The sequence below is a fragment of the Mustelus asterias genome, chromosome 15, assembly GCF_964213995.1.
Source record: "Mustelus asterias chromosome 15, sMusAst1.hap1.1, whole genome shotgun sequence".
NCBI lineage: Eukaryota > Metazoa > Chordata > Chondrichthyes > Carcharhiniformes > Triakidae > Mustelus > Mustelus asterias.
In genome coordinates this window covers 61,652,410-61,675,289 of record NC_135815.1, presented here as the reverse complement: position 1 = coordinate 61,675,289, position 22,880 = coordinate 61,652,410, and the positions used below count along the sequence as shown (strand labels likewise).

Genomic DNA, 22,880 nt, shown 5'->3' with positions numbered 1-22,880 from the left:
CTGATGGTAGAAGAACTGGGATTTAAGGTTTTGGGCAAAAGTTGCATTAGGGACGTGAGGGCAAACTATTTTATGAAGCGAGCAGTAATAACAAAGAACAAAGAAAATTACAGCACAGGAACAGGCCTTTCGGCCCTCCAAGCCTGCACCAATCATGCTGCCTGACTTAACTAAAACCCCCTACCCTTCCGGAGACCATATCCGTCTATTCACATCCTTTTCATGTATTTGTCCAGACGCCCCTTAAAACTCACTATCGTATCCACTTCCACTACCATCTCCGGCAATGAGTTCCAGGCACCCACCACCTCTGTGTAAAAAGTCTGCCTCGTACATCTCCTTTAAACCTTGCCCCTCACACCTTAAACCTGTGTCCCCCCCTAATAATTGACTCTTCCACCCTGGAAAAAAGCTTCTATCCACTCTGTCCATGCCTCTCATAATCTTGTAACTTCTATCAGGTCATCCCTCAACTTCCGTCGCTCCAGTGAGAACAAACCAAGTTTCTCCAACCTCTCCTCATAGCTAATGCCCTCCATACCAGGCAACATCCTGGTAAATCTTTTCTGCACCCTCTCCAAAGCCTCCACATCCTTCTGGTAGTGTGGCGACCAGAATTGAACACTATATTCCAAGTGCAGCCTAACTAAGGTTCTATAAAGCTGCAACATGACTTGCCAATTTTTAAACTCAATGCCCTGGCCGATGAAGGCAAGCATGCCATATGCCTTCTTGGCTACCTTCTCCACCTGCATTGCCACTCTCAGTGACCTGTGTACCTGTACACCCAGATCCCTCTGCCTATCAATACTCCTAAGGGTTCTGCCATTTACTGTATATTTCCTATCTGTATTACACCTTCCAAAATGCATTACCTCACATTTGTCCGGATTAAACTCCATCTGCCATCTCTCCGCCCAAGTCTCCAACCGATCTATATCCTACTGTATCCACTGATGGTCCTCATCGCTATCCGCAAATCCACCAACCTTTGTGTCGTCCGCAAACTTACTAATCAAACCATTTTCCTCCAAATCATTTATATATATTACAAACAGCAAAGGTCCCAGCACTGATCCCTGAAGAACGTCACTTGTCACAGCCCTCCATTCAGAAACGCACCCTTCCACTGCTACCCTCTGTCTTCTGTGATCGAGCCAGTTTTGTATCCACCTTGCCAGCTCAGCTCTGATCCCATGCGACTTCACCTTCTGCACCAGTCTGCCATGAGGGACTTTGTCAAAGGCCTTACCGAAGTCCATGTAGATAACATCCACTGCTCTACCCTCATCAATCATCTTTGTCACTTCCTTGAAAAACTCGATCAAGTTAGTGAGTCATAATCTCCCCGTCACAAAACCATGTTGCCTCTCACTAATACGTCCACTTATTTCCAACCTTCATAGAATCACAGAATCCCTGCAGTGCAGAAGGAGGCCATTCGGCCCATCGAATCTGCACCGACCACAATCCCACCAAGACACATTTACCCTGCTAATCCCCCTGACGCTAGGGTCAATTTAGCACAGCCAAGCAACCTAACCCGCACATTTTTCAGACTGTGGGAGGAAACCGGAGGACCCGGAGGGAACCCACGCAGACACGGGGAGAACGTGCAAACTCTGCACAGACAATGACCTGAAGCCGGAATTGAACCTGGGGCCCTGGCGGTGTGAGGCAGCAGTGCTAACCACTGTGCCACCTTGTCTGAGAATGGTGGAAGGGGAGGTGATGATTGATTTCAAAAGACTGTCCACTTGAGGGAAACAAACCTGGTAAATACCAAAGCAAGTTATTTTATATTTCTGCCATCTCACTTTCATTACCTGTGACATTATCCTGTATATCCCTAAATGGTCTTTATCCTATCACACCTCCCTTTTTTATTGATGTGTCTGTAAAATATTTTACTATTTTGTCTCATGTCACCATTAGCTGAGAGATTGGAAGAAATTATAAGCAAATGATAAAGTTAAATACAAACCTCGACTGAATTTTAGAAAGAGATCAACCCTCCCTCACTCACCAGATTCCCCAATTTCAGTAAGTACTCTGCTTAGCAGTATTCTGACGCGCTGGAGCTACTTAATATTCATAGAATCCCTACAGTACAGAAGGAGGCCATTCGGCCCAAAGAACAATACAGCACAGGAACAGGCCCTTCGGGTCTCCAAGCCCGCGCCGCTCCCTGGTCCAATCTAGACCATTCTTTTGTATCCCTCCATTCCCACTCCGTTCATTTCTTATGTTCTTATGTGGCTATCTAGATAAGTCTTAAACGTTCCCAGTGTGTCCGCCTCCACCACCTTGCCCGGCAGCGCATTCCAGGCCCCCACCACCCTCTGTGTAAAATATGTCCTTCTGATATCCGTGTTAAACCTCCCCCTCCTCACCTTGAACCTATGACCCCTCGTGAACGTCACCACCGACCTGGGGAAAAGCTTCCCACCGTTTACCCTATCTATGCCTTTCATAATTTTATACACCTCTATTAGGTCACCCCTCATCCTCCGTCTTTCCAGTGAGAACAACCCCAGTTTACCCAATCTCTCCTCATAACTAAGCCCTTCCATACCAGGCAACATCCTGGTAAACCTCCTCTGTACTCTCTCTAAAGCCTCCACGTCCTTCCGGTAGTGTGATGACCAGAACTGGGCGCAGTATTCCAAATGCGGCCGAACCAACGTTCTATACAACCGCAACATCAGACCCCAACTTTTATACTCTATGCCCCGTCCTATAAAGGCAAGCATGCCATATGCCTTATTCACTACCTTCTCCACCTGTGACGTTACCTTCAAGGATCTGTGGACTTGCACACCCAGGTCCCTCTGCGTATCTACACCCTTTATGGTTCTGCCATTTATCGTATAGCACCCCCTACGTTAGTTCTACCAAAATGCATCACTTCGCATTTATCTGGATTGAACTCCATCTGCCATTTCTTTGCCCAAATTTCCAGCCTATCTATATCCTTCTGTAGCCTCTGACAATGTTCCTCACTATCTGCAAGTCCAGCCATTTTCGTGTCGTCCGCAAACTTACTGATCACCCCAGTTACACCTTCTTCCAGATCGTTTATATAAATCACAAACAGCAGAGGTCCCAATACAGAGCCCTGCAGAACACCACTAGTCACAAGCATCCAGCCGGAAAAAGACCCTTCCACTACCACCCTCTGTCGTCTGTGACCAAGCCAGTTCTCCACCCATCTAGCCACCTCCCCCTTTATCCCATGAGATCCAACCTTTTGCACCAACCTACCATGAGGGACTTTGTCAAACGCTTTACTAAAGTTCATATAGACGACATCCACGGCCCTTCCCTCGTCAACCATTCTAGTCACTTCTTCAAAAAACTCCACCAGTTAGTGAGGCATGACCTCCCTCTCACAAAACCATGTTGACTATTGTTAATGAGTTTATTCCTTTCTAAATGCGCATACATCCTATCTCTAAGAATCCTCTCCAACAACTTCCCTACCACGGACGTCAAGCTCACCGGCCTATAATTTCCCGGGTTATCCTTCCTACCCTTCTTAAATAACGGGACCACATTAGCTATCCTCCAATCCTCTGGGACCTCACCTGTGTCCAGTGACGAGACAAAGATTTGCGTCAGAGGCCCAGCGATTTCATCTCTCGTCTCCCTGAGCAGCCTTGGATAGATTCCATCAGGCCCTGGGGATTTGTCAGTCTTTATATTCCCTAAAAAACCTAACTCTTCCTCCCTTGTAATGGAGATTTTCTCTAATGGGTCAACACTCCCCTCCGAGACACTCCCAGTCAACACATCCCTCTCCTTTGTGAATACCGACGCAAAGTATTCATTTAGGATCTCCACTACTTCTTTGGGCTCTAAGCATAATTGAGTCTGTACCGACCACAATCCCACCCAGGCCCCTCATATTTACCCTGCTAATCCCCCTGATACTAGGGTTAATTTAGCATGACCAATCAACCTAACCCGCACATCTTTGGACTGTGGGAGGAAACCGGAGCACCCGGAGGAAACCCACACAGACATGGAGAGAATGTGCAAACTCCACAAAGACAGTCACCCAAGTTGGGAATCAAACCCGGGTCCCTGGTGTGATGAGGCAGCAGTGCTAAACACTGTGCCACCCCTATTAACAAGAGTTATGAGACCACAACTTGGGGGCTAATGATGCAATGAAACAGCCAAAACTTCTGATGACTACTGTGATAGTTTCACAAATCACTGAATTTCATGGCTGGAAATTTGGGTGCCACACCCATAAAGTGCAGCATGAAGAAGTCAAGTGGGACATACGACATCATCACACCAGTGTGAAATATTACATAAGACAAGTGGACATGTAAACTAGAGGCCAGTTGCTTTAACAATTAACAGGCTTCTATATTGCTGTAAAAAGACATTTTGTTGAAGCTTTTTGTCTTGCACTTATCAGGATAATCGCAAGAATACCAATGTCAGGGAAACAACTGCTTCACAGTGCATGAGAAGAGAACGCTGACTGGTTGGCAAGTGGACTTTGATTTATAGAGGTGTTACCATGGAGAATGCACCAGTTAATGGTGACTAATAGTTAACTGCCAAGCATCGTTTGAAAATTTAAATCAGGCAGCTTGACTCTGATTGGTCAAGACATTGTCCTGAGGAATGAGCCAGCCAATGGCTATCACTTATGTTTTGCTGAAACAAATACAATGTGTGTACCTGTTCTTTCTATGCATCTTAAATTGGTTATCACTGTAATTTGTAGAACACTGAAGATTATTTAACAAATATGATTATTTAATAATATGGCCCCGGAAGGGTAGGGGGTTTTAGTCGTCAGGTAGCATGGTCAGTGCAGGCTTGGAGGGCCGAAGGGCCTGTTCCTGCGCTGTAACATTCTTTGTTCTTGTTCCTTGTTATCCAATTACAGAATCACATCTAATGTTGAACAATGTTTTGAGTTTTGTAAACACAAGCTGGTTTGGTATGATCTATACCTTGACTGTTGCAAACAGCAGAAGGGACATGTTGTTTGATGCGATCTGCCAGTCTTTGGGACATATGGCCGACATAGCAACACATTAGCATTGAAATTCATCTACTACATCACTTACTTGTGTGATAGGCAGAAATCTTTTTGGTTTGGTGGCAGCATCCTGTTAGTGGTGAATACTGCATTCTCATCAGCACGTTCCTCTCACATAGTATAAAGTTATTTCCCCGACATTGGTTTTCTTGCAATTGTCTTGATAAGCGGAAGATGAGAAACTTCACCAAATTGTATTTTTTCAGCATTACTCAAAGTTCTATACTACCAAATGACTATAATTAACAAGCTAGTGAGCTTGTTAAACAAAACCAATTGTCTGAAATGTTTCATTGCTTACTGCATTTTTCAGGCACTGGACAGAAAAGGGTTTGGGAGTGTTTTGTGGCAGTTATTTTTGAGTTCATATTTTGACTTTTTTGAACCTTATAAAAAGTAAAGCAGATTAAGAGAGCAGAGAGCCTTTAAATTTCAAGACATTACCTTATTCCTGTTTGCAACATAACCCCTCTGCTGCATGACATCCCACCCTAAACTCCCATTTGGCCGCCTCTAATTGGTCACAATACAGCTGACTAATTGGCCACTAATTGGCCATCGTAATAATACCAAGATGGCGCCGGAATGTGGTGACTTTTGCAAGCTGTGCCCAGCATACCTTCTAATTCTATCCTTTACACTTGTTCTATACTTATAAAACTTTATTCTATCTCTTTTAAACTCGCTAACAAAACGCTTTAATTCAATCTCTTGCAGATTTGGCGATCCTTAGTACCCTGGAGACACACGACCTGAAACTGACCTGGACCTACTGACCATGTGGGACCTGCAGCCTGCATTGCAGTCCCAGGGCTGGGGATTTCCCTACGCCGGCTCCCAGCGACCAGGAAACTGGTCTCTGCTGGCCAGAACTGCATCCCTGGAGCTGGGGCCTTCTTCTCCCCAGCTCCCACTGAACCCAATGGCCAGACCAGCAAGTCTGGAGCCGGAGCCTTCACCCCACCAGCCCCCAATTCCTCTGATCCAGAGAGCTGCAGGCCCCAAGCATTCCCCCCACTCCCCTTCTCCATTCGACCTAGACTCCGAAAAATCAATTCCCACTGCCTAAAAATCATTAATACTGCTCTTTTAAATTTACTTGCAGGTTTACAGATCCTCTGACCTCCAAAGGAAGGCCCCGACCTGGTAGTGATCCTGAGGACCCCAGCACGTGGATCCAACCATCAGCACGTGGACCCAACCATCAGCACATCCGCGATCCCAGAGATGTCATCGACTTACCGTCCCTTGACCCATCTTCATTGGAGTGTGGTCTGGACATCCTGCGATCTCCGAAGCCAAACCGCAGCCCAACAGCAACCAACGCAGGAACTGCAAGCAAGGCAGCAAATCCTCCATCCACACACCAACCAGAGTGAACCTCATTGGATACACCAATTAATCCTTAATACGGCAAACTACTCTCACCATCTCCCAGGCCTGAAAAGAAGCAGACACTCCAGGAAGTATGGAAAATGTGCAGGCCTGCAGGAGAGTGAAACAACGCAGTCCCAAGGACCCCCCTCCCCAGCTTACTCCTAGCAAATGTCCAATCTCTGGAAAACAAGCCAGACGAACTTAAAGCCAGGCTCACTTTCCAAAAAGACATGAAGACTGCGCTGGACGAAATATATACCGCCTCAAATAGCCTTGAGATGAAACATCCCGAGGCCTTGTTCATCGTGGCCAGGGACTTCAATCAGACCAAGCTAAAGAGTGTTCTACCAAGATACCACCAACACATCTCCTTCCACCAGAGGCCCAAACATCCTAGACCACTGCTACACAAATATCGAAAATGTCAACCACTCTATCGCCCGCCCACACTTTGGTAAATCAGACCACAAGGCTGTGCTCCTCCTACCGGCTTACAAGCAAAGACTGAAACGGGTGAATCTGTCAAAGAAATTCATGCAATGTTGGTCTGAGGAATCGGATGATCTCCTACAAGACTGCTTAGACTGGTCAGTATTTAAAAACTCTGTGACCAGCCTGAACGAGTACGACACTACAGTAACTGACTTCATTAGTATGTAGAAGATTGTGTGCCAAAGAAGCAAATTAGTGTGTTTCCCAAGCGAAAACCATAGATGAACAAGGATATCCATTGCCTGCTGAAGTCCAGATCTGAGGCGTTGAAGTCAGGCGAGCCTAACAAGAAAGCCAGATATTACCTATAGAGATCCATCAAAGATGTCAAAAGACAGTACCGGACCAAGCTAGAATCCCAGGCTAGCCACACAGACTCCCACCAACTATGGCAATGTCTGCAAGACAAAACAGGCTACAAGATAAAGGCAGGTAAAATCGCCAGCTCCAATGCACTCCTCCTCGATGAGCTCAAAGCATTCTATGCCTGTTTTGAGCACCAGGTCAAGCGAGAGCTTGCCCTCCCATACCAGATGAACCTGTTTTCGAGATCACCATTGCCAACATCAGAGCAGCCTTCTCAAAAGTCAACCCACGGAAAGCAACTGGCCCAGATGGGGTAACTGGACGAGCACTTGGGTCCTGCGTGGACCAGCTTGCCGGGGTATTTGCAGACATCTTCAACCTCTCTTTACACCAATCTGAGGTCCCTACCTATTTCAAGAAGACGACCATCATCCCAGTACCAAAGAAACACCAGGCAGTGTGCCTGAATGACTATCGTCCGGTGGCTCTGACATCCATCATTACGAAGTGCTTTGGAAGATGCTTTGCATGGCACAAATCAGTTCCTGCCTACTGGACTGCCTGGACCCACTACAGTTTGCCCATCGCCGCAACAGGTCCACAGCAGACGCCATCTTCCTGGCCCTACACTCAACCCTGGAGCATCTAGATAACAAAGACACCTATGTCTGACTCCTATTCATAGACCACAGCCCAGCCTTCAACACCATTATTCCTACGAGACTCATCTCCAAACTTCGTGGCCTGGGTCTCGGATACTCCCTCTGCAACTAGATCCTAGATTTCCTAACCCACAGACCATAGTCAGTAAGGATAAGCAACACCACTGCCTCCACGATCATCCTCAACACTGGTGCAAGGCTGTCTTCTCAGCTCCTTACTATACTCCTTATACACCTATGACTGTATGGTCAAATTCCCCTCCAATTCGATTTTCAAGTTTGCTGACGACACCACCGTTGTGGGCCAGATCGCAAACAATGACGAGACAGAGTACAGGAAAGAGATAGAGAATCTGGTGAACAGGCGTACCAACAGTAATCTCTCCCTCTGTCAACAAAACGAAGGGGATAGTCATTGACTTCAGGAAGCATAGTGGAGGGCATGTCCATGTCTACATCAATGGGGATGAACTAGAAATGGTCGAGAGCTTCTAGTTTTTAGGTGTCCAGATCATCAACAACCTGTCCTGGTCCTTCCATGTGGATGCTATAGTTAAGAAAGCCCAGCAACGCTTCTTATTTCTCAGGAGATTAAGGAAATTTGACATGTCCGCTACAACTCTCACCAACTTCTACAGATGCACCATAGAAAGCAGTCTTTCTGGTTGTATCACAGCTTGGTATGGCTCCTGCTCTGTCCAAGACCACAAGACCGGGGCTGCACAGTAGCTAGCACTCCTGCTTCACAGCACCAGGGACCCGGGTTCAATTCCCAGCTTGGGTCATTGTCTGTGTGGAGTTTGCACGTTCTCCCAGTGTCTGCGTGGGTTTCCTCTGGGTGCTCCGGTTTCCTCCCACGTTCTGAAAGATGTGCCGGTTAGGTGTATTGACCCAAACAGGCGCTGGACTGTGGTGACTAGGGGAATTTCACAGTAACTTCATTGCAGTGTTAATGTAAGCCTTGTGACTAATAAATAAACTTTAAACTACAAAGGGTCGTGAATGAAGCCCAGTCCATCACTCAAACTAGCATTTGATCCATTGACACTGCCTCAGAAAAGCAGTTAGCACAATCAAGGACCCTATGCACTTCGGACATACTCTCTTCCACCTTCCTCCATCGGGAAAAAGACACAAAAGTCTGCGATCACATACCAACCAACTAAAAAACAGTTTCTTCCCTGCTGCCATCAGAATTTTGAATGGACCTACCTTGCATCGTGGCTATGACTGTAACACTACATTCTGCACTCTCTCCTTTCTTTCCCTATGTACGATCTGTTTTGTCTGTATAGTGTGCAAGAAACAATACTTTTCTCTGTATACTAATACATGTGAAAAATAAATCAAATCGTACACTTGATTCCATATGAGGCAGCAATTGGGGATGAGGTGGTGGTAGTGATGGGAGCACTTATTTTCCATTCCACCTCTCTCGCCCCGTTGAAAAGTGTCAAATCCAGCCAAGGTTTCACTTAACTGTACTTTCTCCTTTATAATTCACCTGGACAGTTTGGTGACAGTTATAAGATGCAATTGTTGATAATTCACTTTTTCACTGTGCATCATTTCAGTAAATAATTCAATGACAAGGGCAACATTCTCTGGAAGCTATCTGACAATAATTCTTTGATCAAAAATGCAAGATAGATGCTAACAAAAATATAGTAATTGGCTTAATTCAAATGATTAATTCAATCTGGATAAGTGACTACTGGCAGAACAGTTTTCAGTGTCTGTTCATTTAATATAAATATCCAACTAAACTCACTTCTGTCAACATAATTCATGTTGCACAGTCACTAAAAACACATTTTATGGCCAATTTACACATTTTTACTGCAAATTAAATTGGAATTTCAGTGACTTTTTTCCAAAAGGTTTGTTGTACAAACATATCGTTTAAGACGTATCTAAATTAAAAATTTCCCAAAAATATTGCAATCTTGTACATAACATAACTCATTACAATTTTAAAAATCTGTATCATTTTTGACCAGGTGAGTGTGCAGACAACTTGCTGCAAAGTTTCTTCCAATAGCACTTATAAATTTCAGGAATGCATTAATAGATGCCTGGCTTCATTCACTTACTGATTTGATCCAAACCGTACTGTTCTGGCTGAAATCAGAAAGCTATTATAGAAAACTAAAAGAGTTAACCCTTAGCACACCAATGCATTGTGCCTACAAGTCAACCTGTAATAGTAGAATTTTCTTTGGTTACTTCAAACAAGCATCTGGAGACATACTACCATTTCTGAAAGTTAAGTGTGCTCTGGTACGTGAACTGGAAAAACACTGCTGGATTAGGCTAGAAATAAAGGATGCATGCTCATATTGCACTGTCAAAAACATCCACATGGTGGTATTGAAACAGAATGAGAAACAACTTTTGCTACTTCTGACCGTTCCTCCTTTGACAGCAATCAACAGTTAGGTATTGCAATCAGTGAAATATCAGATTTTTAAAAAATCAACTTAAGAATCTTAAGAAAGAATCATTGCCATAAATGGAGAAACCTTCAAAATGACACTGTAAGCAGCACGCCTTTAATTTTCATCAGAGTTCAGTTGTGTTGTTTCTGTTTGAATACATTTTTGACTGTACTGCTTCACAGACCGTTGCACCCATTGTTCATTACCATTAGAGTGCTATTGTTGAAAAAGCCTAAGGATGAATCCATCACTGGTTTAAACTTTAATATCTATTATTGTGGGAATTTTACTTGAAGGAATACTAATTTTGTTTTAAAACGTACATTTCCAAGAATGCAGCACAATGTCACCTGCCATTTTTCATTTAATTCTTTCCTAAAATAATTATCTTAGACAATTACACAGCAGGATTTTTATTAACATTTATTTAAAGGTCCTATGTTGCTTCTGACTAGACTGACATTAAATGGGAAAAGAACTGGGTAGTATTTTCATTGTTCGATTCATCACAAAGGGCTGAATTTTGCTGAAAAAATAATGTTGTGTTAATGACGTATGCCATTACTAATATGCAAATCGGCCAGCAAGTTCATGGGATCAAGAGACCTGTCACGAGTTACAAATCTCCAGAACATGTTGGTCAATGTACATAAAAACAAAATCGCTCCCGAAAGTTCTCTGTTATTTTTAAGAACTTGCTGGATTTGTACATTAATTGTCCATTAAACTCACTGGGCTGTTAATATTTGGAAGTTAAAGTAATTAAGGGTGCAAGTAACCTTTCAACATCAAGATAATTGTTAATGCAAGATCAATCAACATCACTGGGCCAGAAAGGGAACAACTTAAGAACATGGGAAATGGGAACAGGAGTAGACCCAAGGCTCGGAGGCTGGGAACACACGAAGCAAGTGTGGAAAACAAGGAGTGTAGAAAGAAACATAAGCAAGGAGTAAGGAGAGCTAAAAGGAGTTACGAAAAATCATTGGCCAGCAGGATTAAGGAAAATCCCAAGGCTTTGTATACATATATAAAGAACAAGAGGGTAGCCAGGGAGAGGGTTGGCCCACTCAAGGACAGGGGAGGGAATCTATGCATGGAGCCAGAGGAAATGGGCGAGGTATTAAATTAGTACTTTGCATCAGTATTCACCAAAGAGAAGGACTTGGTGGATGATGAATCTGGGAAAGGGTTTGAGTCATGTTGAGATCAAAAAGGTGGTGGTTTTGGGGTTCTTGAGAAACATTAAAGTAGACAAGTCTCCAGGGCCTGATGGAATATACACCAAAATACTGAGGGAGGCAAAGGAGGAAATTGCTGGGGCCTTGAGAGAAATCTTTGTATCCTCGCTGGCTACAGGGAGGTCCCAGAGGATTGGAGAATAGCCAATGTTGTTCCTTTGTTTAAGGGTAGCAAGGATAATCCAGGTAATTACAGGCCGGTGAGCCTTACGTCAGTGGTAGGGAAATTATTGGAGAGGATTCTTCGAGTCCCACTTGGAAATAAGTGGAAGTATTAGCGAGAGGCAACATGGTTTTGTGAAGGGTAGTCGTGTCTCACTAACTTGATCGAGTTTTTCGAGGAAGTGACGAAGATGATTGATGAGGGTAGGGCAGTGGATGTTGTCTACATGGACTTCAGTAAGGCCTTTAACAAGATCCCTCATGGCAGACTGGTGTAGAAGGTGAAGTCACATGGGATCAGAAGTGAGCCGGCAAGGTGGATACAGAACTGGCTCAGGGGGGTCATAGAAGACAGAGGGTAGCAGTGGAAGGGTGCGTTTCTGAATGGAGGGTTGTGACAAGTGGCGTTCCTCAGGGATCAGTGCTGGGATCTTTGCTGTTTGTAATATATATATAAATAATTTGGAGGAAAATGCAACTGGTTTGATTAGTACGTTTGCGGATGACACAAAGGTTGGTGGATTTGCGGATAGCGATGAGGACCATCAGTGGATACAGCAGGATATAGATCGGTTGGAGACTTGGGCGGAGAGATGGCAGATGGAGTTTAATCCGGACAAATGTGAGGTAATGCATTTTGGAAGGTCTAATACAGATAGGAAATATACAATAAATGGCAGAACCCTTAAGAGTATTGATAGGCAAAGGGATCTGGGTGTACAGGTACACAGGTCACTGAAAGTGGCAATGCAGGTGGAGAAGGTAGTCAAGAAGGCAGACAGCATGCTTGCCTTCATCGGCCGGGGCATTGAGTTTAAAAATTGGTAAGTCATGTTGCAGCTTTATAGAACCTTAGTTAGACCGCACTTGGAATATAGTGTTCAATTCTGGTCGCCACGCTACCAGAAAGATGTGGAGGCTCTGGAGAGGGTACAGAAAAGATTTACCAGGATGTTGCCTGGTATGGAGGGCATTAGCTATGAGAGGTTGGAGAAACTTGGTTTGTTCTCACTCGAACGACAGAGGTTGAGGGGCAACCTGATAGAAGTCTACAAGATTATGAGGGGCATGGACAGAGTGGATAGTCAGTAGCTTTTTCCCAGGGTGGTAGCGTCAATTACTTGGGGGCGTAGGCTTAAGGTGCAAGGGGCAAGGCTTAAAGGAAATGGACGAGGTAAATTTTTTACACAGAGGGTGGTGGGTGCCTGGAACCCGCTGCTGGGGAAGTTAGCGGAAGCTGATACGATAGTGAGTTTTAAGCGGCGTCTGGACAAATACATGAATGGGATGGGAATAGAGGTATATGATCTCTAGAAGGGTAGTGGGTTTTAGTTCAGTCGGGCAGCATGGTCAGTGCAGGCTTGGAGGGCCGAAGGGCCTGTTCCTGTGCTGTAATTTTCTTTGTTCTAGACCATGGGTCTCTTAAACCTGCCACTCCATATAATCATCGTTGACCTTCTGCCCCAACCCCGGTCAATTTCTCATTTCTTGATTCCCTGAGAGATTAAACAAAAAACAAAACTCAGATATCAGCCTTCAACATATTCAATGGTGGAGTACCCGCACCCCTGGGTTAGAGAAATCCAGTAAGAAGTCTCACAACACCAGGTTAGAAGAAATCCAACCATTTACAATCCTGAGTGAAGAAACCGGTCTTCATCTCAGTCCTGAATGACTGACCCATTATACTGAGTCTGTGAACACATGTTCTAGGTTCTCCAGCTAGCGGAAACAACCTCTCGCTGTATATCCTGTCAAACTCCTTCAGAATCTTATATGTTTCAATGAGTTCATTTCTTTTCTATAGATTTCCAGGATTTTAGGCCAAATTAAAGAACATAAACATATGAATAGGAATGGACCATTTAGCTCCTTGAACCTACTCCCTCATTCAGTAAGATCACGGCTAATCTGATTGTGACTTCAATTCCTTTTTGCTGCCCATCCACTATTACCCTCGACTCCTTGTCAATCAAAATTCTGTCTAATTCAGCCTTAAATACAATCAATGATCCAGCTTTCACTGCTCTCTGCGGTACAGAATTCCAAAGATTAAAAACCCTCAGAACAAATTTACTCAGCCTCTCAACAGAGCATAATGCTCTCATCCCCAGAACCAATCGAGAGAATCTCAGCTGTACCACATCCAAGGCAAGTACAGCTCTCAGTGATCCAGATCTCACCAAAGCCCCATACAGTTGTACCAAGACTTTCTCCTTCTTGCACTCTCGTCCCCTTGCAATAAAATCCAACGTGACATTTGCCTCCTAATTGCTTGTTTTATCCTGCATGCTAACTTTCTGTCCGAGTACATCTAATTTGAACTGTTCCATCTCTTTCCTGCATCTAGTAAATCTTAAAGATCTTTTAAAAATTCAAATTTTATTTTTTTCTTATATTTCCTTTGTTTCTTTCTCTCTCTTAATCCAATCTTTATTCTCTTTCTGTATCTAAGTTGAATCTAAATCACCCTTCCTTCGCTGTCATTCTGCTGTTTCTTTCTCAACCCTCATGTCTCATTGTTAACTAAGGTCTCAGATCTCCTGTTGTCTCACTGTGCAAATGCTTCCCAACCTTTTATATAGAAACATAGAAGATAGGAGCTGGAGAAGCCATCATGGCTGATCGTCCAACTCATTAGCCTAATTCTGTTTTCTCCCTATAAACTTTGATCCCATTTGCCCCAAGTGCTATATCTAGCTGCCTCTTGAATACATTCAATGTTTTGGTATCAACTACTTTCTGTGGTAATGAGTTCCACCGGCTCACCATTCTATGGGTGAAAAAATGTCTCCTCACCTCCGTCCTAAATGGTCTACCCTGAATCAGTAAGAAGTTTAACAACACCAGGTTAAAGTCCAACAGGTTTATTTGGTAGCAAAAGCCACACAAGCTTTCGAGGCTCTGAGCCCCTTCTTCAGGTGAGTGGGAATTGTCAACCTGGTGTTGTTAAACTTCTTACTGTGTTTACCCCAGTCCAACGCCGGCATCTCCACATCATGACTACCCTGAATCCTCAGACTGTGACCCCTGGTTCTGGACTCCCCCACCATCGGGAACATCCTCCCTGCATCTATCCTGTCTAGTCCTGTTAGAATTTTATAAGTCTCTATGAGATCCCCCCTCATTCGTCTGAACTCCAGCAAAAACAATCCTAACCTAGTCAATCTCTCCTCATACAACAATCCCGTCATCCCTGGAATCAGCCTGGTAAACCTTCGCTGCACTCCCTCGAGAGCAAGAACATCCTTCCTCGGAAAAGGAGACCAAAACTGCACACAATACTCTCGGTGTGGCCTCACCAAGGCCCTGTATAATTGCAACAACACATCCCTGCTCCTGTACTCAAAACCTCTTGCAATGAAGGCCAACAGACCATTTGTCTTCTTTACCGCCTGTTGCACCTGCATGCTTACCTTCAGTGACTGGTGCACAAAGACACCCTGGTCCCGCTGCACTCTCCCCTCTCCCAATTTACAGCCACTCAGGTAGTAACCTGCCTTCTTGATTTTGCTTCCAAAGTGAATAACCTCACGTATGTCATGGTACACCTCTAAATTATATTTTAAAAATTGAGGGATACCTCCTATTTTCTCTGTCTTCTTCCCTCACTGGGAACTTTGTTGTTAACTTCTTCCTGTCTTCTAACCTGTTGTCTTTTTAACGTCTCCCTGTCTCTCTCGCTTCTTTCAGGGTTTTTGTGGCCTTTTTGAGTTTGACCAGTCACACTGGTCATGTGCAAGAACCTGACCAACATAAAACATCTAAACCAAGCATGTGTGGCTCTTTTCCAGCCGGTGCATGAGCAAGAGGCCCAAGATTCGTCGGGTCTTGGAGCTGAAGACGATGGTTACTTTTAGTTTAATTATATGAATTTTGAATTATTTTGAATGTTTTTTCATGGAACGCTTGGGGGTCTTCACGGTTAGGAACCACTGTACTATGCCATTATCAGCCTACACTTCCAGCCAATTATGCCACAAAAATATTTTAAGGGGAAGGAAAAAATGTAACCAACACTATATGTTGCAAGGTGACTCACTCCAGCAAGATTAGTTTCAATAGTTGATTATTAAACAGGATTGCAAACATGAGGTAATCCATTCAACATGGACAAAATGCAATATTATCCGTAAATAAAAAGCTAATTTTAGTGTGACATATGTTAGGTTCTTACTGATCATTAGTTTAATATCTTCAGAATTGAAAACATTCAGCGAATAATTAAAAAAAAAGTATTTTGGACACTATCTTACTGCAGAAATACACTTGGCACTAGACATGACAACCACACACTCCGAAAAAACAATCAATCTCCTCAGGATGTGTTTCAAACATGACAGGAAAGGATATCTTGCAGGGCTGTCCTTTAGTGCATTTAGAAATCCGGTCTTCTGAGATCCTACATAAAAACATACATGTTAGATTAAAACAAAATCAAAGCTCACTTCATTTCAGTTCAAGGCAACAAATGTATAATTATCTTATCAAAGCATAAACATTACAGTAAAATCAATAAATAATGGTCAGCAAGCTCATTTGTTCTATCTCATATGTCTATTCAGACAATTGCAACTTAGTGCAAAGATGTTCTATCATTTGTCATCATAGGAACATTGTTTAAATCAACATTCCCATTAATCTGGGTATAATCAAGTTTCTAGAATAAAGCAACCTCGGTTTTATAATGTAAGATCTATCCACCAATGAGGCATTAAGAACAACCATTCCCGAACAGGACAAAGCAATAAATATGAAATACAAGAAGAAATGGACTGATTTGCCTGACCCAGATGTCCGGGCCTGGGGATCACCCCTGATTTAGTGCACTTCTCAGCCCTCTTTGCCATTTTGCAGACTCAAGTTCCAGAACTTTCATGCTAAGTGTGCAAGTTTCAACTAAAAAATTCTGGTATGTTTACGAATAGTAACATCAATGACCTCTATGCAATGAAAACAATAGGTATGAATGTCAACATGGAGATAAAACTGGTGGTGAAGTTCTTATCCAGGTAATTGCAGGAGTAAGTTAACCAACTAACATTTATTTTAAAATTGCTTTATTGAATTCACCAGTAAGACTAAGAATGCTTTGGGTTATTATAGAGGAAAATTAATAGCTTGCTATGAAAGTTTTCAGGTATCTGAACAGATCTCATACCTTTGTTGCCAAATAGGAACTCATTACAAATCAAAAAAGTCAGTAATATTGCATTTAAAGGAGATTACCACAGAATTGTTACAGCATAGGAGGCCATACAGCCCATTGTGTCCATGTCAGCTCTCCGTAGGAGAAATTTACCTCGTACCACTCCCCTGCTTTCTGCCTGTAGCCCTCCACATTCTTCCTTTTCATATAACTCTCTTTTGAATGCCCTGATTGAACCTGTCTCCACCACACTCTCAGGCAATGCATTCCAGATCCTAGTCTGTTTAAAATTCTGTTTGGGCAAGAATTAAAATTTCATTTCCAGGACTGGGTTCAGATTTAGGACATATCAGTGAAGAATTGTCTCCTCTGCTTGTGGCCTGTGCCTTTGTGAATTGAATTTTGACTGTCACAATCGTGTTCCCACAGTGCATGCACTCCGTCATCAATTTGCCTATATTGCTCAAGAGGCCATAGGATGGGTGAGGTGAGGAATAAAACAGCACTCTTTGAAGTATGAGATGCTCTTTTAACTGAAGAGCAGAAATATTTAATACAAAATTCTTAAAATATGCAGTCACTCAATTACAATAAAGTTAACTTCAAAGATCCTGTGATACAGTGAAAGGGATGGGCACAACTTTATCAAATGAAAACAAACATTAAGCTCTCTCGCATTCATGTTAATTTCTACTTTTACGCCAATAAATATTAATCTATTAAGTCTTTTAGGTAAAAATATGACATTCATTTTGATTGAATATATTTCAAAACAAATTGCTGTTTCAGTAGGATCTATAAACTAATGATGTAGAGAATACTTTTTTATTTATATTTATAGTTCTGATCTTATGACCTGTAAATTAGACTATTCCAGGTATATGGGTCTAAATCAACCTGAACTGATCCCAACTGCAGTCAAACCCAAGATGGTTTTCACTGAATCATAAGATTGTGTAACTGATTTCATTTTAGAATACCAGGAGATATGAGCACACTAAATTACTGCAGCAAACATTCTAACCTAAAACAGTACTTACGGAGAATGACATGTGTGATGACGAAAGCGAAGATGAAGACTGTCAGAAATGACAGTGACAAAATAAACATGTAAAAAAATCTGTAGTTCCTTTTTCCCACGCAGTTGCCTACCCAGGGACAGTGGTGATCAAATCGTTCTGAAGGAGGAAAGAAAATTATAGGATCAGGTTATAAACCATCCTTTCACAAAATCTGTTTTTTATTTAAAAACAAATTTGCCTATTTTCCATTTTTAACCTGGGACAGTTTTAATCAACTTAAATCGACCAATATGAGACATATTTTGGATCACTTGTCTGTTTACCATTCAATTAAATTGGATCCTATTTTATACCCTTTTCTAACAAAAGAAGCAAACAGGATTATTTTGGTTGATCCATCAATATCATCTTCATTCTCAATTTAGCTCACCGTATAAAAGGAATTTGGGAGAAAACAAATCTGCAAATGAACTCAATAGATATTTAATAAGTGTGCAATAAGAATAGCATTTTCTCACAAAAAAATACTAAAACTCAACATTTAAGATTATAAAATGACTAGGTTAGGTTAAAGTACTCTAGTCAGTCCCACTAAAAAAGAATGTAATGGTAAAATTAAAATATATGAGACAATGGAGCAGAACTACTGTGTTGTCAACCTTAACTACTTGCATATTCTCTTGAATAATTAAAAACATACTCATTCCTAGGTATGATAGTCCTTGCTTTCTGATCTAAGGTGTGTTCGACATACAGTGGATAAGGTTACTACTCTAACAAAAAAACACTGCATGTCTGTACCTTCAAGATTAATTTTGGGAGGAAACACTTTATGCACAACAGAATTTGGATGAACTGATGTGAATAAGTAGAATGCGGGAAGAGGGGGCGCGGGAAGGGGGAGAGAGGGAAGGAGGAGAGAGGGAAGGAGGAGAGAGGGAAGGCGGAGAGAGGGAAGGCGGAGAGAGGGAAGGCGGAGAGAGGGAAGGCGGAGAGAGGGAAGGCGGAGAGAGGGAAGGCGGAGAGAGGGAAGGCGGAGAGAGGGAAGGCGGAGAGAGGGAAGGCGGAGAGAGGGAAGGCGGAGAGAGGGAAGGCGGAGAGAGGGAAGGCGGAGAGAGGGAAGGCGGAGAGAGGGAAGGCGGAGAGAGGGAAGGCGGAGAGAGGGAAGGCGGAGAGAGGGAAGGCGGAGAGAGGGAAGGCGGAGAGAGGGAAGGCGGAGAGAGGGAAGGCGGAGAGAGGGAAGGCGGAGAGAGGGAAGGCGGAGAGAGGGAAGGCGGAGAGAGGGAAGGCGGAGAGAGGGAAGGCGGAGAGAGGGAAGGCGGAGAGAGGGGGCCCAGCCAGAAGTGCATTGGAATACTCAAGCCTAGAAATAACATAAGCATGATTAAGGGCTTTAGCACCAGATGAGCTGAGATAGCAACAAAGTTGGGCGATGCTACAGAAGTAGAAGTAGGCAGTCTTAATGATGCGATACGTGGTTGGAAGCCACCAGGAGGTCAAATATGACACAGGTTGCAAACAATCTTGTTTAGTCTCAGACAGTTGCCAAGATTAAAGCTGAGGAAGAACATTTGGAGCGGGGGCCAAAGACAATGACTTCAGCCTCTCTAATATTTAATTGGAGGAAATTTCCGCTCATTCACTACTGGATGTCAGATAAGTAATCTGATAATTTAGCAGCAATGGAAGAGTTGAGAGGTAATCCTGAGGTAGAGCTGTGTGTTGCCAAAAGGAATGTCAAAACCAACAGTTCTTCCAGATGTTAGCCAAAATTATGTTCGAAAATCTTTAAAGTGGAACTTGAACCCACAACGATCTGAATCAGAGGCAATAATGGTATCTCTGAGTCATAGCTGACACTCGTAGTTTGTAGATGACACTGATAGATTATTTTTGCATTATAAGTTCCAGAGTTTTAAAGCATTGCGAGTTTTCAAAGTTAGGAGAGTGATAGAGAGACATCAGCTGTTAGTGAAGTGAGGAACAGAGCTTTTTGAGCACAGTATCAAAGTTAGGTGACTGAAGGGAGTTAAAATGAGCATGAATTTAAAAAATCATGTAGCCGTTTTGGATTTAAGTGGGAATAAAAATTTAAATTGTTGATTTGTAACAACCAGGAGTCAGAAAGATTAGAAATTCGATGATGAACAACACTTGTGAGCAGGACAAAAATGGAAAAAGATTGGAGGAGATGCTTTTAAAGTGCTCTGCAAACGTATATACCAGTGATAAGGAAGGACTGTCAGAAAAGGGATAATCAGCCATGGATATCTAAGGAAATAAAGGAGGGTATCAAACTGAAAGAAAATGCATACAAAGTGGCCAGTGGGAAATTAGAAGATTGGGAAATATTTGAAGGTCAATTGAAAGCCACGAGAAAAGCTATAAAGGAAAGTAAGATAGATTGAGAGTAAACTAGCTCAGAATATAAAAACAGATAGCAAAAGTTTCTATAAATATATAAAACAAAGAAGGGTGGCTATGGTAAACATTGGTTCTTTAATGGCCGAGGCATTGAACAGGTCTTTGTCGATCTTCACAGTGGAAGACACAAATAACATGCAAAAAATAGATGACAAGAAAGCTATGGCAAGTGAGGACCTAGAAACGATCTTTATCACGAAAGAGGTAGTATTGGGCAAGCTAAGGGGCTAAAGGTAAACAAGTCTCCTAGCCCTGATGGAATGTAGCCCAGGGTACGAAAAGAGATGGCTGGGGAAATAGCAAATGTGTTCGTGGTAATTTACCAAAATTCGCTGGACTCTGGGGTGGTTCCGGCAGATTGGAAAACAGCAAATGTGACACTACTGTTTAAAAAAGGAGGTAGACAAAAGGTGGCTAACAATAGGCCGGTTAGCTTAACTTCTGTCGTGGGAAAAATGCTTGAATCCATCATCAAGGAAGAAATTGCGAGACAGCTGGATAGAAATTATCCCATTAAGCAGATGCAGCATGGGTTCATGAAAGGCAGGTCATGATTAACTAATTTACTGGAGTTCTTTGAGGACATTACGAGCGCAGTGGACAACGGGGAACTGGTGGATGTGGTGTATCTGGATTTCTAGAAGGCATTCGACAAGGTGCTGCACAAAAAGCTGTTGCATAAGATAAAGGTACATGGCATTACGGGTAATGTATTAGCATGGCTAGAGGATTGGTTAACTAAGAGAAAGCAAAGAGTGGGGGTAAATGGATGTTTTTCTGGTTGGCTATCAGTGACTAGTGGTGCGCCTCAGGGATCAGTGAGTTGGGGACCAAGTGCAGTGTGGCAAAGTTTGTAGATGGCACTAAGTTGAGTGGTAGAGCAAAGTGTGCAGAAGACACTGAAAGTCTGTAGAGGGATACAGATGGTTTAAATGAGTGGGCAAGGGTCTGGCAGATGGAGTATAATGTTGGTAAATGTGAGGTCATCCATTTTGGCAGGAAAAACAGCAAAGTGGACTATTATTTAAAGGGTAAAAAATTGCAGCATGCTGCTGTGCAGAGGGACCTGGGTGTTCTTGTGCATGAATTGCAAAAGGTTGGTTTGCAGGTGCAGCAGGTAATTAAGAAGGCAAACAGAACTTTGCCCTTCATTGCTAGAGGGATGGAGTTCAAAAACAGGGAGGTTATGCTGCAACTATATAAGGATGTAGATAATCTAAGTGAGTGGGCGAGGGTCTGGCAGATGGAGTACAATGTTGGTAAATGTGGGGTCATCCATTTTGGTAGGAATAACAGCAAAATGGACTATTATTTCAATGGTAAAAAATTGCAGCATGCTGCTGTGCAGAGGGACCTGGGTGTCCTTGTGCAGGAATCTCAAGGAGTTGGTTTGCAGGTGCAGCAGGTAATTAAGAAGGCAAATGGAATTTTGTCCTTTATTGCTAGAGGGATGGAGTTTAAAAACAGCAAGATTATGTTGCAGCTGTATAAGGTGCTGGTGAGGCCACACCTGGAGTACTTTGTACAGTTTTGGTCTCCTTACTTGAGAAAGGATGTACTGGCACTGGACGGGGTGCAGAGGAGATTCACAAGGTTGATTCCGGAGTTCAGAAGTTTGGCTTATGAGAACAGACTGAGCAGACTGGGACTATACTCATTGAAATTTAGAATAATGAGGGGGGATCTTATAGAAACGTATAAAATTATGAAGGGAATAGATAAGATAGCAGCAGGGAAGGTGTTTCCATTGACAGGTGAAACTAGAACTATGGGGCATAGCCTCAAAATAAGGGGGTGCAGACTTAGGACTGAGTTGAGGAGCAACTTCTTCAATCAAAGGGTTGTGAATCTGTGGAATTCCCTGCCCAGTGAAGCAGTTGAGGCTACCTCATTGAATGTTTTTAAGGCAAGGATAGATACATTTTTGAAGAGTAAAGGAATTAAGGGTTATGGTGAGTGGGCAGGTAAGTGGAGCTGAGTCCACGAAAAGATCAGCCATGATTTTATTGAATAGCGGAGGAGGCTCGAAGGGCCAAATAGCCTACTCCTGCTCCTAGTTCTTATGAGAGCCCATCATAGCTTAAGGTAAGGGAGATCAGGCAGATGCCCCGTGATGTGCCATCTGACTAGTTAACAACACATTCCTTCTGATCTAGATGCTGCTGCACATTAAAACATAGTAACTGTAAATTGAGACACAATACAAAGGCTCGTAAGAACACAGCAGGAAACCATAATAAGTGGAATATTTTATATATGGAGTATATAAATATATATGGAAGATAGGAGTGAAATTGGTGGAAATCGGTGTCTACAAGTGGGGAATCATAGCATCATATAGCATGGAATGGGATTATTCAACCTATTGTACCTACTAATTTATTCACATCATTAGGAAATAATGGTTTAAACAATTTATAATTGTATTGTAGGTATTAGAAATAAGATATCAGTTTAAGCTTAATTTGTGATTCTGTATTTGAACGCTAAGGAAAGGTAGTTAGCATCACGCTGAACAAAGGTGCCTGCATCACAATTA

At 42.8% G+C, this 22,880-nt stretch overlaps 1 protein-coding gene across 3 annotated transcripts in view; it reads right to left on the bottom strand.

Annotated features, from left to right (window-relative positions):
* zdhhc14 (zDHHC palmitoyltransferase 14) overlaps window positions 1–22,880 on the bottom strand; it is a 264,960-nt gene that overhangs the window by 58,626 nt on the left and 183,454 nt on the right. For all 3 annotated transcript variants that reach the window (XM_078229978.1, XM_078229979.1, XM_078229980.1), the window contains exons 4-5: window positions 17,936–18,073; window positions 16,100–16,148 (exon numbers count right to left, since the gene is read on the bottom strand). In XM_078229978.1, coding sequence (XP_078086104.1) covers window positions 16,100–16,148; window positions 17,936–18,073 — 187 coding nt within the window. The remainder of the gene's footprint in view (window positions 1–16,099; window positions 16,149–17,935; window positions 18,074–22,880) is intronic.